The 17,462-nt window shown below is 44.4% G+C and overlaps 1 protein-coding gene across 1 annotated transcript in view; it reads right to left on the bottom strand.

The window, feature by feature from the left end:
• The window catches only part of Tdrd12 (tudor domain containing 12), a 47,915-nt gene extending 31,622 nt beyond the window's left edge, over positions 1 to 16,293 (bottom strand). The window contains exons 1-9 of the mRNA XM_042667759.1: positions 16,183 to 16,293; positions 15,329 to 15,487; positions 13,627 to 13,763; positions 12,977 to 13,096; positions 11,548 to 11,603; positions 9,681 to 9,766; positions 7,473 to 7,653; positions 6,862 to 6,954; positions 1,107 to 1,195 (exon numbers count right to left, since the gene is read on the bottom strand). Of these exons, the coding sequence (XP_042523693.1) occupies positions 1,107 to 1,195; positions 6,862 to 6,954; positions 7,473 to 7,653; positions 9,681 to 9,766; positions 11,548 to 11,603; positions 12,977 to 13,096; positions 13,627 to 13,763; positions 15,329 to 15,487; positions 16,183 to 16,293 (1,032 nt within the window). The remainder of the gene's footprint in view (positions 1 to 1,106; positions 1,196 to 6,861; positions 6,955 to 7,472; positions 7,654 to 9,680; positions 9,767 to 11,547; positions 11,604 to 12,976; positions 13,097 to 13,626; positions 13,764 to 15,328; positions 15,488 to 16,182) is intronic.
• Positions 16,294 to 17,462: the final 1,169 nt, after the last annotated feature.

The raw sequence follows: 17,462 nt of genomic DNA, 5'->3' as shown, positions 1-17,462 counted from the left end.
TGCTTTGCATGCCTGAGGCTCTGGGTTCGATTCCTCAGCACCACATAAGCAAAAAGAAAAAAAAAGCCGGAAGTGGCGCTGTGGCTAAAGTGGTAGAGCACTAGCCTTGAGCTGAAGAGCTGAAGAACAGCGCCCAGGCCCAGAGTTCAGGCCCCACGACTGCACCCCCCTCCCCCCCAAAAAATAAGTGTATACCACTGAGCTTCCTTCCCAACCCCAAGAAATGCTGATTTTTACATATTTGCTCAAATGAGTGTAAAGACCTAAGTTTTTAAAGACAAGGTCTCCCTATGGAGTCCAGACTGACCTTTTAACTCTTGATCCACATACCTCAGTGCAGTGAGGGTTACAGACATGTGTATGGGGTTCTGAGTGCTAGGATTACAATTACATGCCATAGTGTCCAGCTCGTAAATATCCAATTTCATAGTTACCCAAAACAAAAGCTTGGTAAGAGGAGAACTGAAGTTATGTGTTTAAAATACAAGCAAGCCATGGAGCTGGGAAGGTGGCTCAGTGGTAGAGTGCTTGCCTTGCATGCATGAGGCCCTGGGTTCAATTCCTCAGCACCACATAAGCAGAAAAAGCCAGAAGTGGCGCATGGCTCAAGCAGTAGGGCACTAGCCTTGAGCTGAGGGACAGCACCTAGGCCCAGAGTTCAGGCCCCATGACTGGGAAAAAAAATAAAAAATAAAATAAAATAAAAAACAAGTAAGCCAGACACCAATGGCTCATGTCTGGAATCCTACTCAGGAGACTGGGATCTGAGTATGGTGGTCGAAAGCCATCCCTGGCAGAAGAGTCCCGGTGCAATTCTCATTTCCAATTAACTACTCAAAAACCAGAAGCGGCACTGTGGCTTAAAGTGGTAGTGGTAGAGTGCTAGCCTTGAGAAAAAGAGCTCAAGGGCAGCACCTAAGCCCTGAGTTCAAGGTCCAGGATTAACAAAACAAAGAAAAAAACAAGTAAACCAGAAATCTCTTATTTTGTCATAAAAATAACCATGTTAGCCCAGAATTTCCAAACAGAAATCAATTTTGGGTCAATATAATAGTGCCAATACCATATGAACTTCAATGAGCATTTAAGAATGTAACCCTGGTTACTTCTCTCAGAGAGATGCAGTGCTGCTTTGCTTCACAAGTCCGCTTAGGTGAGTCTCTCAACGGATCCCTGTCACATTTCATAGCTTTATCTGAGGAAAAAAAACAAAGGTAATGGCTTGAAAAACATAGATAGGAAAAGGACAAAAAAAGAAGTACAACAGAAACAACTGTTATAAAAAATGCTTTAGCATTAAATTTTACTTGGAAGGATTAAAAGTTAAAAACTGTCAGGTGCTGCTGGCTCACATCTCTAATCTTAGCTATCAGGAAGCTGAGTTATGAAGATAGCAGTTCCAAGCCAGCTGGGGCAGAAAAGCCCCCACAAGACTATTATCTACAAATAATCACCTAAATACTGGAAGTTGAGCTGTAACTCTAAGTGGTGGACTGGAGGCCTTGAGCAAAAGAGCTCAGGGAGTTCAAGCCCCACGACAGACAGACAGACAGACAGACACACACACACACACACACACACACACACAAAACAACCAGAGTTATAAAAGTTCCCACACCCACGTGGTTAAGAATGAAACAGCATTTGTTTCCTCAATGCCACAGGCTGTATTTTCCAATGAAGGCCACAACTTTGTGTGTAACACTCAAGCTCTTCTGACTCCCACTGGCAGAAACAAACCCAAGAGCTGCTACAGGTCACAAATATGCCATGTGCACAACCTGCTCTCTCCAGTGCATGCTGTGTTGTGCTGTGAGGAACCCAAGCAGCCTCAGTGAATGGCTGCTGTGGGTGCTCTGGGTGACAGCCCCTAGAGAAGGGCTCCTGTGGTATCTGTTCTCAACTGCTGACTACACACAACACTACAAGATGGTCACAGGTTCTCACCCCTGCATGTGGGGAGCTGTGTGCTACAAAGAATATAACTGATTGCCAACTAGAATTATGTCAGTCATGGATTCAGAACCTCAACTGTGATTACCCCCTCTCCTTTTTTGTGCAGATACTGAAGCTTGAATTCAAGCCATCACCCTCTCCCTTAGCTTTTTTGCTCAATACTGAGGGGCGTTACCATTCTGAGCCATGCCTCCACTTTGGACTTTTGTGTATTTGCCGGTCCTGAGTCTTGAACTCAGGGACAAGGCGCTGTTCCTGAGTTTTCCCTGCACCCCCAAGGTTAGTTACCATTTGAGCTATACCTTCAAGCTTTTGGGTGGTTAAGTGGAAATAAGTGTCTCATGGACTTTGCTGTCTGAGCTGGCTTCAAATTGTGATCCTTAGATCTCAGCCTTCTGAGTATCTAGAATTACAGCATGAACCACAGATGCCAGACTTCTTTGGACTCTTTGCTGCATAGATAACAGACTCACATATTTGTCTGCCTGGGCTGGCTTGGAGCCACTGGTGATCTTTTTTTTTTTCAACTATGCTCAAGAAGTCAATCGACTTGATGAGATCACTAATTCCAGATACAATCTGCTAAAACTCTCACAGGATGAAATGGACAATCTAGGTAAGACAAGATGTTTTGTAAAATCAGAACCAATAATTCACAGCCTTCCAAAACAGGTCCAGGTGGGTTCACTAGTAAGTTCAACCTAACACTAAAGAAAAAAATGTAGGGGCTGGGAAGGTGGCTCAGTGGTCGAGTGCTTGCCTTGCATGCCTGAGGCCCTGGGTTTGATTCCTCAGCACCACATAAGCAAAAAGAAAAAAGCCAGAAGTGGCGCTGTGGCTCAAGTGGTAGAGTGCTAGCCTTGAGCTGAAGAGCTGAGGGACAGTGCCCAGACCCAGAGTTCAGGCCCCACGACCGGACCCCCAAAAAAAAAAAAAGAAAGAAAAGAAAAAAAAAGAAAAATGTAGCAATTTTCCATGGTTTTCCAGAAGATGGAGTAGGATATTTCCTGATTTGTTCTATGAAAGTAGGATTAACTAATCAATACTCAAACTAGAAAAAGACAATAGAAGAAACTCAGACTAACCCTGCCATGAGCACAGATGTGAAACTTTTTTGACAAAACACAGGCAAATCAAATGCAACCATGTGGGGCTGGGATGGTGGCTCAGTGGTAGAGTGCTTGCCTCGTATGCATGAAGCTTTGGGTTCGATTCCTCAGCACCACATAAGCAAAAAAAGCCAGAAATGGAGCTGTGGCTCAGGTGGTAGAGCTCTAGCTTTGAGCTAAAGAGCTGTGGGCCAGCGCCCAGGCCCAGAGTTCAGGCCCCACGACTGGCAAAAAAAAAAAAAGCCAAACATGCATGCAAAGATACCGTCAAACAAATGAGAAGACAAGCCATAGACTAGAAGAAATATTTGGGTTTTTTTTTGTTTTTTTTTTTGGGTCCGGTCATGGGGCCTGAACTCTGGGCCTGGGCGCTATCCCTCAGCTCTTCAGCTCAAGGCTAGCGCTCTACCACTTGAGCCACAGCGCCACTTCCGGCTTTTTTTCTTTTTGCTTATGTGGTGCTGAGGAATCAAACCCAGGGCCTCTGGCATTCAAGGCATGCGCTCTACCACTGAGCCACCTTCCCAGCCCCTAGAAGAAATATTTGTAAAAGACAAATGTGGCTAGGTGTTGGTGGCTCACACCTGCAATCCTAGCTACTCAGATCACAGAAGCCAGCCTGGGCAGAAAAGTCTATGAGACTCTTTTTTGTGTGTGTGTGTGAAAATACCGTACAGAGGGGTTACAATTACATGGGCAAGGTAATGAGTACATTTCTTATCAAGCATTGTTGTCTCCTCCTTTGTTTCTCCTTCCCATCTCCCACCCACGGGTGTCCCCCTACCCCCTGCCAAAGTTGTAAAGTTCGTTTTTCAACATAATGACTTGTATCTCATTGTTGCAATGGGTCCACCAGTATCCCTATTTAAACAATTTGTTTTTTCCTTCCCCTCCACAAATTATACCAACATCAAATACAGTGAAAACAGGGGTTATACCATGGGGGAGGGACATACAAAGCAACAAAGAAATCATCTTATAAATATATTAGAAACAATAGCAAGAAAGAAAAAGCATTGCCGGGCGCTGGTGGCTCACGCCTGTAATCCTAGCTACTCAGGAGGCTGAGATCTGAGGATCACAGTTCAAAGCCAGCCCGGGCAGGAGAGACCCTGAGACTCCTATGTCCAATAAACCACCAGAAAACCGGAAGTGGCGCTGTAGCTCAAGTGGTAGAGCGCTCGCCTTGAGCTGAAGAGCTGAGGGACAGCGCCCAGGCCCAGAGTTCAAGCCCCACGGCCGACCAAAAAAAAAAAAGAAAAGAAAGAAAAAACATTTGAGTCCTTAACTTGGGGTTCATTTCGCTTATCAACTTATCTGACCACTTCTGCTTGTCTCAGACATATACTAGTTATTGCAAATAAGGGAAACCATGGGACCTATGTTTCTTTGGGCCTGGCTTACTTCACTTAATATATTTTTTTCCAAGTCTTTCCTTTTCCTAACAAATGGGGCAATGTCATTCTTTCTGATGGAGGCATAGAATGTGGTATATATACCACATTTTCTTCATCCATTCATCTACTGAGGGGCATCTGGGTTGGTTCCATATCTTAGCTATAGTAAATAATGCTGCAATAATGCTGGTAGCTTTAGTAGGGTCTTGTTGGTGATCATTGAGGTAAATGCCCAAAAGTGGGATTGCTGGGTCATAGGGAAGCTCTATGTGGAGTCTTTTGAGGAACCTCCATAATACTTTTTTTTTTTTGGGGTCCGGTCGTGGGGCCTGAACTCTGGGCTCGGGCTCTGTCCCTCAGCTCTTCAGCTCAAGCACTCTAACACTTGAGCCACAGCACCACTTCCGGCTTTTTTCTTTTTGCTTATATGGTGCTGAGGAATTGAACCCAGGGCCTCATGCATGCAAGGCAAGCGCTCTACCACTGAGCCACCTTCCCAGCCCCCTCCATACTACTTTCCAAAGTGGTTGAACAAGTTTACATTACCACCAACAATGCAGTAGGGTTCCCTTCTGTACACATTCCCTCCAGCATCTGTTGTTTAATTAGAGTTCTTGATTATAGCCATTTTAACTGGAGTGAGGTGGTAGCTCAATGTTGTTTTGATATACATTTCTTTTATGGCTAGAGCATTTTATGGTTGAGCATTTCTTCATGTGTCTATTGGCCATCCTTCTTTCCTCTTCAGAGAAGTTTCTCTTTAAGTCTTTAGCCCACTTATTTATTGGGCAGTTGTTTCTTTGAGGATTTGACGTTGGGGGATTTAAATTTTTGAGTTCCAGGTATATTTTAGATATGAGACCCTTATCTCCAATAAACTACTGTGAAATAGTCAGAAGTGCATCATGGCTCAAGTGGTAGAGTGCTAGCCTTTAGCAAAAAGCAGCTTGGGTACAGCACCTAGGCCCCGAGTTCAAGTCTCAGCACTGCCCCTTCCCCCCAAAAAAATCTGTAAAAGAATTATTAACCAAAAAATACAAGAACCTTTAAAATTCAACAATAAGAGAACCAAGAGTATAGCTCAAACAAAAGAGCTATGAGCCATCAGCACCTGGCTCACACTTTTATTCTAAGACAAGGCATTGCCAGGTTGTCCAGACTGGCCACAAACATGCCATTCTTCTGCCTCCACCTCCCAAGTAGGTGGGTTGACAGGTGTGCAATGCCTTTTGTGTCCTTTTTGTGTATGCTGGCACCAGAGCCTCTCATTCTCACTTAGCTCTCTTGTTCATACTTGGTATACTACCATTTGAGCCATACCTCTAGACCAACATTTTACTGGTTAATGGGAGATGGGAGTCTTGAGGACTTTTCTGCCTATTCTGGCAGAAATCACAATCTTCCAGTTCTTAGCCTCCTGAATAGGTAGGATTACAAATGGGAGAACCAGCACCTAAGTTTTTCACATTACAGTCAAATATTAAGTACAAACTACAGGACAATCACTGTTAGCATAAATTGATTTCATTGATTTTTTTTTTTTTTTTTGGGTCCAGTCATGGGGCCTGAACTCTGGGCCTGGGCGCTGTCCCTCAGCTCTTCAGCTCAAGGCTAGCGCTCTACCACTTGAGCCACAGCGCCACTTCCGGCTTTTTTCTTTCTTTTGCTTTTGTGGTGCTGAGGAATCGAATGCAAGGCAAGCACTCTACCACTGAGCCACCTTCCCAAACCAATGATTTTTTTTTTTTTTAATCAGTCGTGGGGCTTGAACTCTGGGCCTGGGCGCTGTCCCTCAACTCTTCAGCTCAAAGCTAGTGCCCTACCTCTTGAGCCACAGCACCACTTCTGTCTTTTTCTGTTTATGTGGTGCTGAAAAATCGAACCCAGGGCCTCATGCATGCGAGGCAAGCACTCTACCACTGAGCCACCTTCCCAGCCCTTCCTTTTTTTTTTTTGGTCAGTCGTGGGGCTTGAACTCTGGGCTTGGGCGCTGTCCCAGCGCTCTTCAGCTCAAGGTGAACGCTCTACGACTTGAGCCACAGTGCCACTTCTGGTTTTCTAGTGGTTTATTGGAGATAAGAGTCTGACGGAATTTTCTGCCCTGGCTGGCTTTGAACCATGATCCTCAGATCTCAGCCTCCTAAGTAGCTAGGATTACAGGCATGAGCCACCAGAGCCCGGCCATTAAATTTTTTTAAAGTCAGGAATAAGCCCTTCTAAGCAATATTTATATTCTTTAGATGGTTCCATGGGTGGTTTGAGAGGTGAAGCATGACCACGCCCTAGATTGTGTGTGTGTGTGTGTGTGTGTGTGTGTGTGCGCGTGCACACCTGCTCATACTATACATACAGCATTATTGTCTGCTGCCTGGAAAATAAACCAAAGAGGTAGGACTCACCCAGCATCACAGCAGTGGGCCCTCGCTCACCAGCAACATCCTTGCACCATGAACGTGGGAGAGATTGTGCCAGAAAACTGAGACCATGTGAATCTGAGAAGAATCAACTCCAACATTAAAACATGAGACGCAACTAAAACAAAATCTAAGCTGGCTGGCTTACTACCGCTACCCTTGCTTTAGCGTATAGGAGAGACCTAACAAGGAAGCTAACATCTAAAATAGGAAAGAACAGTGTAAATTTCTTTCCACAGTCCATGACTAACTCTTCTCATACTTTCATGTTAAGTATCATTTGCTATCAATAGCTCTCACTAAAGAGTGCTTAAAACTGTAAATATTCAGAACTATGTTCTCTTAAGTTATCTTTAAACTATAAACATTTGGGCTGCTTGAAAATGTAACTCAATATTAATAGGAAATTGATTTTTTTTCCCCCTGGCTTCATAAAGACAAATTGTAGCAGCTTTAGAATCTCAAAACCTGTCACAGGCTCATTAGAATCCAAGGGATCATTAAACACCACATAGGGCTTGGAATAGGGAAGGGCTTAGCAACCACTTCTATCCATGTACCAGGGCAAGAAGTTAAGACAATGGTGACCCACTCACTCTTCATTGCCTGAAAGTCTTTTCCTTGCCAAAGCATTGGCCACAGAGTAAACGCTGGATTGGAAAGGGACGTGGACTTTATACTGAGTGCTGGTTTCTCCAAAGAATCACGCTTTTTATTCTGCATAGGTGACACGTAATAAGCAAAGTTCTTTGCCACCAAGTCATCATTCACACAAACCTGCAAAATGTGAAACATTTCAGAGATAACAGGACAAGTGTAGTCAGGGGACTGGCAAGTGTTCCAAACTTAGCTAGAACTCTATCTTCAGAAAAATTGTTTTACATGACATGATTTGATAGAAACATATCTTGTCTCCAGTCTAGTATTGGTCAACTAAATACTTCTTACCAGCTGCCTGTCAAGAAAATAGCAAGAGTCTGAATGAAAGACTAATGAAAGCTAATGCGACCTGGCTGGCAGAGATCTGCTAGGAGGGAGATCACTAATGATAAAAGAGAAACTACTAGGGCTGGGAAGGTGGCTCAGTGGTAGAGCACTTGCCTTGCATACCTGAGGCCCTGGGTTCGATTCCTCAGCACCACATAAGCAAAAAGAAAAAAGCCGGAAGTGGCGCTGTGGCTCAAGTGGTAGAGTGCTAGCTAGCCTTGAGCTGAAGAGCTGAGGGACAGCATCCAGGCCCAGAGTTCAGGCCCCATGACCGGATCTCCCCCCCCCAAAAAAAAAAAAAAAGAGAAACTACTAAATTATATTTTATCACAACTTGAAACTTTGCTGAACTGAGAAATTGTCCTGATCTCCATCTCACAGGGGCAAGAGCCACAGCACACCGTTGATATCTGAATGCTTCATAATACAAATTACATACAAGAAAATCTAGGGGTTAAAAACAGCACTAACACTATAGCAAATGAAAGTATTTACAAAAAAAGTCTTAACATTTTACAAACATCACTATAGTTACATATTCCTTGTCCAATACAAATTTTTTTTTGGGGGGGGGAGGGTCTGTCGTGGGGCCTGAACTCTGGGCCTGGGCGCTGTCCCTCAGCTCTTCACTTCAAGGCTAGCGCTCTACCACTTAAGCCACAGCGCCACTTCCGGCTTTTTTCTTTTTGCTTATGTGGTGCTGAGGAATCGAACCCAGGGCCTCAGGCATGCAAGGCAAGCACTCTACCACTGAGCTACCTTCCCAGTCTCATTACAAAATATTTTTAGGTAGTACTACATTTTTTGTTTTTTGTTTTTTCTTTTTTCTGTAGGTCATGGAGCTTGAACTCTGGGTTTGGGCACTGTCCCTGTGCTCTTCAGCTCAAGGCTAGCACTCTACTGCTTGAGCTACAGAGCCACTTCCAGTTTTCTAGTGCTTTATTGGAGATAAGTCTCATGGAGTTTCCTGCCCTCGCTGGCTTTGAACCGTGATCCTCAGATCTCAGCCTCCTGAGTAGCCAGGATTACAGGTGTGAGCCACTGGCGCCCAGCAGTAGTACTAGGTTTGAATAAGGTATTATGCTTGCTAGACAGGCACACTACCACTTGAGCCAGCCCCTACTCCTTTTTACTTTTAGTTTCCAGATAAGAGTTTTTGCCTGGGGCCATCATATACCAAGATCCTTCTGTTCACATGTCTCATATACCTAGTGCCCAGCTTTTTTGGTTGAGATGAAATGTTGCTAACTTTAGCCAGACTAGCCTTGAACCATAATCTTCCATTCCTCTGCCTCTTGAGTAGCCAGGATAAAAGTGTGAGTCGCTGTGCCCATGCCTAAATAAAATACTATCTTAACGATTGCTGAAGTAATTGTTTTAAGTAATCAAAAGAGGAAGTGTAGTTCAGTGTTAGAACCTTTTCCTAATGTGTGATAGGCCCTGGTTTCATCTGCCAGCACAACAAATAAATAAGTTCAAAGAAGAAACTAGCTAATTTGTAAGGCAGACCTTGAAAGATTAAGATATTTCTAGGGCTGGGAAGGTGGCTCAATGGTAGAGTGCTTGCCTACCATGCATGAGGCCCTGGTTCAATTCCTCAGCACCAAATAAACAGAAAAAGCTGAAGTGATACTGTGGCTCAAGCAGTAGAGTGCTAGCCTTGAGCTGAAGAGCTGAGGGACAGCACCCAGGCCCAGAGTTCAGGTCCCATGACCGACAAAAAAAAAAAAAAAAAGATTTCTATCATGTGTGAACTTTCTGTTCATTAAAGTAAAACCTCAAGTAATTTTAATATTTAAAAAATACAAGGATCTCACCTTTTCATTTTTTATTGTTGCATAGAGGTAAACCTCGAAAGCATCTTCTTCCACAGCACATAATTTGGCCTCAACCTGAGTAGCTGCTAAATGAAAGCACAAATGAGCTTATATTAAAAGTGTAATTGAGGCCAGGCACTGCAGTCTAACATCTGTAATCCTAACTACTCAGAAAGCTGAGATCTGGAGGATCACAGTTTGGGGTCAACCTAGGCAAAAAACTCCCATAGACTCTAGCTCCAAAATAACTAGCTAAATTCCAGGCTGGAGGCATGGCTTAGCTGATAACAGTGCCAGCAGTAATGGAAAAAGCTGAAAGGCCAAGTTCAAACCTCAACACACATATATGTGCATATACACACTATGGCATCATGATGATTTCCAACTAGTCAATCTCTGCTAACTATGTATTCACCGGCACCAAAAAGGCCAGCAACGACTGTGAGCAGGACAGGCTCTCAGGCAGAGGGCAGATGGAGTGGACAAGCCATGGAAACAACTCTCCTAGCTGGAGTAAGCCTCCACTTTTTGTCCCATCAGCAGCATCTCTACTACTACTCTATAAATGCCTCAACACTGGGGTCTTCTCTTCTTCCCCCGCGACACTCAAATCCAAATTCTCAGGCATACTGTTTCCACTGAGTGCCCCTTTGCCCTCAATGTGCCAGCAAGAGTGACCTATTGGTCACCTAATGACCAAACAGCGGCTCTGCTAAGTGGACTGCCGCACACTGCGCCAAGCCCTTTGTACACCTCTCTGTGCTTCACCATCATCGCAGTGCTCCAGGCAAGAACTGGTGGTGTCACACAGGCAAGAACTGGTGGTGAGCCTACACAGAAAGGGGCAGGCAGAACCTGACCTCAGGCCACCGGCCTCTTCCTCACCCAAGTTCTCCAACACCTGTGATGGTCTCAAAAGAGCTCAACCCCAATCCTGACCACCACTTCCCAGCTCATAGCATCTGCTTTTCCCTACAAAAAGAAACTAGGCTTTTTCTTGACTCTTGCCTTAATACACATATCTGCATCCTTTTAGATTTGTGTGTGAGTACACACACACACACATGCATGCACACTGCTACTGGGTCTTGAACTCAAGGTTGGGTCTTGAACTCAAGGCTTGGGTATTATCCTTTAGCTTTTTTGCACGAGGCTGGTGCTAGATCACTTGAGCCACAGCTCCACTTTTGGCTTCTTGCTGGTTAACTGGAGATCAAGAGTCTCACAGACTTTCCTGCCTCGACTGGCTTTGAACCTCAGTGTTTAGATCTCAGTCTCCTAAGGAGCTAGAATTTCAGGTGTGAGACACCTGGCCCCTTTAAGCTTTTTTTTTTTTTTTTGCCAGTCCTGGGGCTTGAACTCAGGGCCTACGTACTGTCCCTGAGCTTCTGCTCAAGGCTAGCACTCTACCACTTGAGCCACAGCGCCACTTCCAGCCTGTTCTGTTTATGTGGTAGTGAGGAATTGAACCCAGAGCTTCATGCATGCTAGGCAAGCACTCTACCACTAAGCCACCTTCCCAGCCCCCTTTTAAGCTTTTAAGCAAGCTAAGAGACAGGGGTTATTATTGCATAGGGTTCCTTCTACATAACCGGACTATACAAATTTAACACAACTTTTCTGATTTCAGCTGACAATGACTGGTGTCCAGATCTACCTGTAGTTGCAAGAACACAGGGACTGTAATACTTAGCATGGAAGCAGCTCTAAGAAACATGGAGCCATTAGGAGGAGGGTGTAAAGACTCAGGTAAGAGTCTGACAGATAAAAATCTCAGCTGGTACATCCTAAACCCCTTGCCAGCAGATAGGAAGCCCACAATGGGTGTCAGGTCAAAGTAGGCAGTAGTGAACACAGCTGGTCTTACCTCTTAGAACACTCTGGAAGTACTGAATAGCTGCACTGTCCCACTTCTTGGCAGGGCTGAAACAGTAGACAGACACAACGCAACTTTATTCAATAAAATTCCTGGCTAGTGCACTAACATCATCTGGCAGACAATATACTGGGTGTTTCTGCTATTCCCTAGCAGAGTCATGAGCCGGTTAGCAGACAGTATGCTCAGGGCTGCTCTGTGGGGGAAGACTCTCACACTACGGGAGCTACCACTGCACTGCAGAGACTCGAGACACACAAACCCTGCTGACATGACCCAGCCCAACACATAGCACTTTCTGCAGCAAGAACACTGTCCCCGGAGTTACCAAGTGTCCAGAACTAAAGTATGAAAACTACAACCATGAAAAACACTAAAAAACTAAAAGGAAAGGTACACATATTGGTAAATGGCTTCAATATAGCTTTGTAAACTAATTTTACAAATGAAATAGCATTACAAAGTTTTCATGAAACGCTCCACAGCTGGGCAAAGTGGCACAAGCCTATAATTCCAGCTAGTTGGGAGATGGAAACAGTAAGATCACAATCCTAGCCAAGTCAGTGTGAGACTTTACCTGAAAACAAACTAAAAAAAAAAAACAAAAAAACGGGCTGGGCACCAATGGCTCACGCCTGTAATCCTAACTACTCAGAAGACTGAGGAGATCTGAGGATCATGGTTCAAAGCCAGCCTGGGCAGGAAAGTCCATGAGATTCTTATCTCCAATAAACTACTAGAAAACAGGAAGTGGCCACATGATCACCACTACTACCAACAACAAAAATGGTTCTCATAGACTTTCTTACCTGGGTTGGCTTCAAAATGCAATTCTCAAATCTCAGCCTCCTGAATAAATAGGGTTACAAGTGTGAGCTACCAGTACCCAGTTGGAAGTTCAGTCTTGGTAAGACCACACGGCCTCTTATGAGGGTGGCATGGGGCTAGAGAGGAATGCAATCAACATTCATTCTTTGTTGGGAGGTGGGGTGGGGGAGGAAACAGTCTATGTTTCCTGATTTGGTCAGGGTTTCCTATGCCCAAGAGACACCCACACACACTTCATCCTCTCAAGCAGCTGGGACTACTAGTGCTGGCTACTATGCTTGGCTAATGTTTTTTTTTTATGATCTATGAACTTATGTCTTATGGTTTTCTTTACAGTGAATTCACTACTTTTTGCAAATTCAAAAAACAGACAAAAGCACAGAACTCAGTTCTCCTCTAGTAATAGGGTTGCTCAGGTATCCCATGGCCCAGGGGCAAGTTTGACACCCACAGACCCAGAATTCACCTCCTGCCTCCTACAAAAGACAGGCCTATAGTCAGTTCAGACCTTGTACAGAGCAAGTGGTTTCAAATGAACACCATACACTTAAGGCTCTTCTCAGGGTTCACCAAGTCAAAAAGCAATACTTACACAATTTGTGCACTGTCTTCACAGAGGTCAATGTGTAATGTAACAGGTTTTGTGCAGTAAAGTCTGAATTTTTTGGCTCTATATGGAAGCTTCATGAAAGATTCTACTGCAACTCTGATACTTAAAAGGCAGAAAAGATTATTATAAACAAAAATTAGACACAAATTCATTTAACTATACCTATATTATTAATATATTTAATGTAAAAACACACAGAAAGCCAGGTGGCTGGTGGCCCACATTTGTAATCTGAGCTACTCAGAGAGCTAATATGTGAGGTTCATGGCTCAAAGCCAGCCAGGGCAGTAAAGTCCATGAGACTTATCTCCAATTAAAGCCAGCCAGGGCAGTAAAGTCCATGAGACTTATCTCCAATTAACCAGCAAAAAGCCAGAAGTGGAAGTGTACCTAGAGGTAGAGCATCAGCCTTAAGGAGAAAAATAAAAACAAGGAAGCAAGAGTGTGAGGCCCTGAATTCAAGCTCCAGTTCATGCATGTATACATACATTCATACACGCACACAACACAACATTTAAGCTAGTAGCATGCCTCAAGTAGTAGAGAACCAGCTTACAAGCATGAAGCCAAGTTCAAACCACAGTACAAAAACAACATTTAAAGAGTGTAAGGCAACATAAATACATACATACTTTTTAGATTTTACTGGTATAAACTTGGCAAAATCCACAAGGAAGCACTCTGCCAGATAATGGTCTGTTGAAGAAACTATTGACTTAATAATGGCCCTGCACCAGCACTTCAGCTCCTGACAGTAGACCACGCAAACCTAAAAGAGGAAAAGTAAAGCTTTCTTTTCTACGGTCAATGTAAAAATCTCTATAGTCATAATGAGAGAACTAAAAGTTTCTTTCAAAACTGCTTTGGGGCCAGGCGCCAGTGGCTCACGTCTGTAATCCTAGCTACTCAGGAGGTTGAGATCTGAGGATCACAGCTCAAAGCCAGCCCGGGCAAGGGAAGTCCATGAGACTCTTATCTCCAATAAACCACTAGAAAACTGGAAGTGGTGCTGTGGCTCAAGCAGTAGAGAGATAGCACCCAAGCCCAGAGTTCAAGCGCCACAACGTGGTGCTGTGGCTCAAGCAGTAGAAAGATAACGCCCAAGCCTAGAGTTCAAGCCCCACAACCGACCAAAAACAAACAAACAAACTGCTTTGGAGCTAGCGCCAGTGGCTCACGCATGTAATCCTAGCTACTCTGGAGGCTAAGATGTGAGGATCATGGTTCAAAGGCAGCCTGGGCAGGAAAGTCCCTGAGACTCTTATCTCCAATCAACCACCAGAAAACCGGAAGTGGAGCTGTGGCTCAAGAGGTAGAACATTCGCCTTGAGCTTAACAGCTGAGGGACAGCGCCAGAGTTCAAGCCCCATGGATGACACAAAACAAAACAAACAAAAAAAACCCCACAACACTTTGGAAGCCCAGAGCTGGGGTCTAACAAGAGCTCAGGGGGCTTGAGCTCAATCTGGCTGGAAGCACCCAGGCAGGAAGTAATGAGACTCTTGTCTATAGTTAGCCATCAAAAAAAACAGATGTGGAACTATGGCTTAAGTGGTGAAATATTAGCCCTGAGCAAAAAAGCACTTTCCACAAACTATCTATTCTGAATCTTTTTTTTTTTTGGTCCGGTCGTGGGGTCTGAACTCTGGGCCTCGGCACTGTCCTTCAGCTCTTCAGCTCAAGGCTAGCACTCTACCGCTTGAGCCACAGCACCACTTCCAGCTTTTTTCTTTTTGCTTATGTGGTGCTGAGGAATCGAACCCAGGGCCTCATGCATGCAAGACAAGCACTCCCAGCCCCTCTATTCTGAATCTTAAAACAGTCTAAGAACCTACCTCCAAAGTAATGATTAAAAGCGACTAAATATTCGAAAAACTTTCATCTTTTTTTGTTGTTGATGGTCATGAGGCTTGAACTCAGGGTCTAGGCACAATCCCTGAACTCTTTCGCTCAAGGCTAGCATTCTATGACTTTGAACCACAGATCCACTTCCAGTTTTTCTGGTGGTTCATTGGAAATATGAGTCTTACAGCCTTTTCTGCCCAGACTGGCTTTGAATCCTGTTCCTCAGATCTCAGCCTCTTGCGATTACAGACCTAAGCCAACAGCACCCAGCACTTTCTTCATCTTAAGTGCACAATATTCTACGTTTTAAATAGTGTTTCAAGGCAGTTATTACCAGGCAAGGTGATGCGTGTTTGTAGTATAAGGACTTGAAAGGATGAATCAGAAGAATCTCAATTTCAATGTCAGCCAGAACTACATAGTAAGACCCTGTCTCAAATAACAACTAACTGTAAAGAAACAGTGACTAAATCACAATCAGATACATACCTGTCCTTCTTCCAAGATCAATGGTTTTATTTCTATATCCTGACACATGTGGTCATAGAAATCATTCATGGCACTATTTAATTTCTGATAGTCGACTTCATTATCTGAAAAGTTCCCAGATCCTTTGATAATAACCCAGAAACAACCTGGATCTTCAACCTGTAAAGTGTTTAAAATGAAAATAATGCATGATTTAACAGTGAAATTATGAAATAATAAACCTTAGAATGACAAAACTTTTAAGCCCAGTGATCAAAACTCTAAAGTCTGAGGCTGGGAAGGTGGCTCAGTGGTAGAGTGCTTGTCTTGCATGCATGAAGCCCTGAGTTTGATTCCTCAGCACCACATAAGCAGAAAAAAGCCAGAAGTGGTGCTGTGGCACAAGTGGTAGAGCGCTCGCCTTGAGCTGAAGAGCTGAGGGATAGTGCCCATGCCCAGAGTTCAGGCTCCAGGACTGGCAAAACAAACAAAAAAGCCCTCTAAAGTCTCAGAGTCAGCTTGCTGATTAAGTCCCTACCCTAGGTCCCCTGTTGGCAAAAATCTGTTAAGTTTCTATTTCCCCATATACTGTTTTCCTGGTGTGATGTACAAAGCCCTACCCTAGTTGCTACAATCTACATTGTTCTGACTCTCCCCCCAATTCCTATAGTCCACATACTTCTTGGAATTGCCCTACTCCCAAACTCCCATAGTCCATGTAATGTGACCCATGTGACTGGCCCCTAAAATTCTGTTTAAATTCCACTCACCCCTGTCTACTGCTGCTGCTTCCATTCCTGCTTGGAGCAGCCCAGCAAGTCTGTCACCCAATAAAGCCTTGAGCCAGTATGGGTCACTCGCTTCTCATTACTTACCTCCTGGTGCTGAAACCCAGCAATAGTGTGGGTTTGGATGATCCCCCTATAGGGGTTGATTGGCTCCCCGGCCCTTCTCCCAAACACCTCCTCAGACTTCTGCATGCTCATGATTAGATCTGCAAGGGTGAGCACTGACCTCCTGTTTCTACGTACCTCCCTGCCAACTTTCACTTCATTCTCCAAAGACCAGGTGCCTGGCCAGGAAATGCTCGGTTGACTTGTCTCACTGGGTAATGACACCTTGCGCCATTGCCTTAACTCTACTAGGAATTCTTCTGTGCTCCCAAGGCTACCAGAGTGACAGAAAATTCCTCTACCAGGATCTCAATGGCCATCCACTGCTTAAAATGGGTACCTCTCAATCTAAACTGCCTCAAAACACCCTTTGGGCTGTCTCTTGGCTAATCTTCATGAACAGGGTCCCTTGGACATTAATAAACCCAAGTGACTCATTTTCTATTGTAATATGGCATGGCTTCAATATCAATTGGACAATCGGTCTTGATTGCCTGAAAATGGCACCTTCTCCTTTAATATCCTCACAGACCTGGATAACTTCTGTCACTGACGTGGCAAAAAAAATCCCTTATACTCGATGTTTTGTTTTGTTTTTCCTATTTCTGATCTCATCCCTCTCTTTGTGAATCCTGTAGTACTCTTTAAATCCTTTTAGCTCATTCACAACCTACACTTCCTCATGCCCCTTCTCCCTGATGCAGACTTGCTGTTCAAACCCCACTGACCACTGCCCTCCTCCAAATTCCCCAACCAACTCCTCATCTTGAGCTCCTCCTCCCTCTCTTACACTCTATCAACCCCCACCTTCTTCTATTCCTGCCACCCCTTTCTGCCATCTCTCTCTACCTCACACCCATTACTGCACTGCCCATCAATCATCTGCTGTGACACTAGCCCACATCTTTCCCTTTCAGGAGATGGCTGGCTCTAAAGGCATTGTTCATGTTCACATTCCTTTCTCCCTCTCTGACCGGTCCCAAATAGAAGTTTAAATACCTTAATCTAAAATCTGTTGATCAGGAAGCTGTACCTCACTCCGACCCAGGGTGAAATTACCATCCTGATCACCCCTATCTGATTCTTAGGGATGACATGGTCCTCTACCTCTTCTATAGACTTGACTGGACTGCTTGCAAGTCTGTCCAACTATGACAAACTGAGGGAGGTAATTCAGTGTCCCAACAAGACTCCCAGTAAATTTTTGAGCTGTGTGGCAGACACCCTCCAGCGCTTCACCCGCATTGAATCCATTCCCATGG

The sequence above is a fragment of the Dipodomys spectabilis genome, unplaced genomic scaffold, assembly GCF_019054845.1.
Source record: "Dipodomys spectabilis isolate Male_0828 unplaced genomic scaffold, ASM1905484v1 ptg000422l, whole genome shotgun sequence".
In the NCBI taxonomy this organism is placed as follows: domain Eukaryota; kingdom Metazoa; phylum Chordata; class Mammalia; order Rodentia; family Heteromyidae; genus Dipodomys; species Dipodomys spectabilis.
The sequence above is the reverse complement of the archived record's forward strand: the minus strand, read 5'-3'. Positions and strand labels throughout refer to the sequence as shown.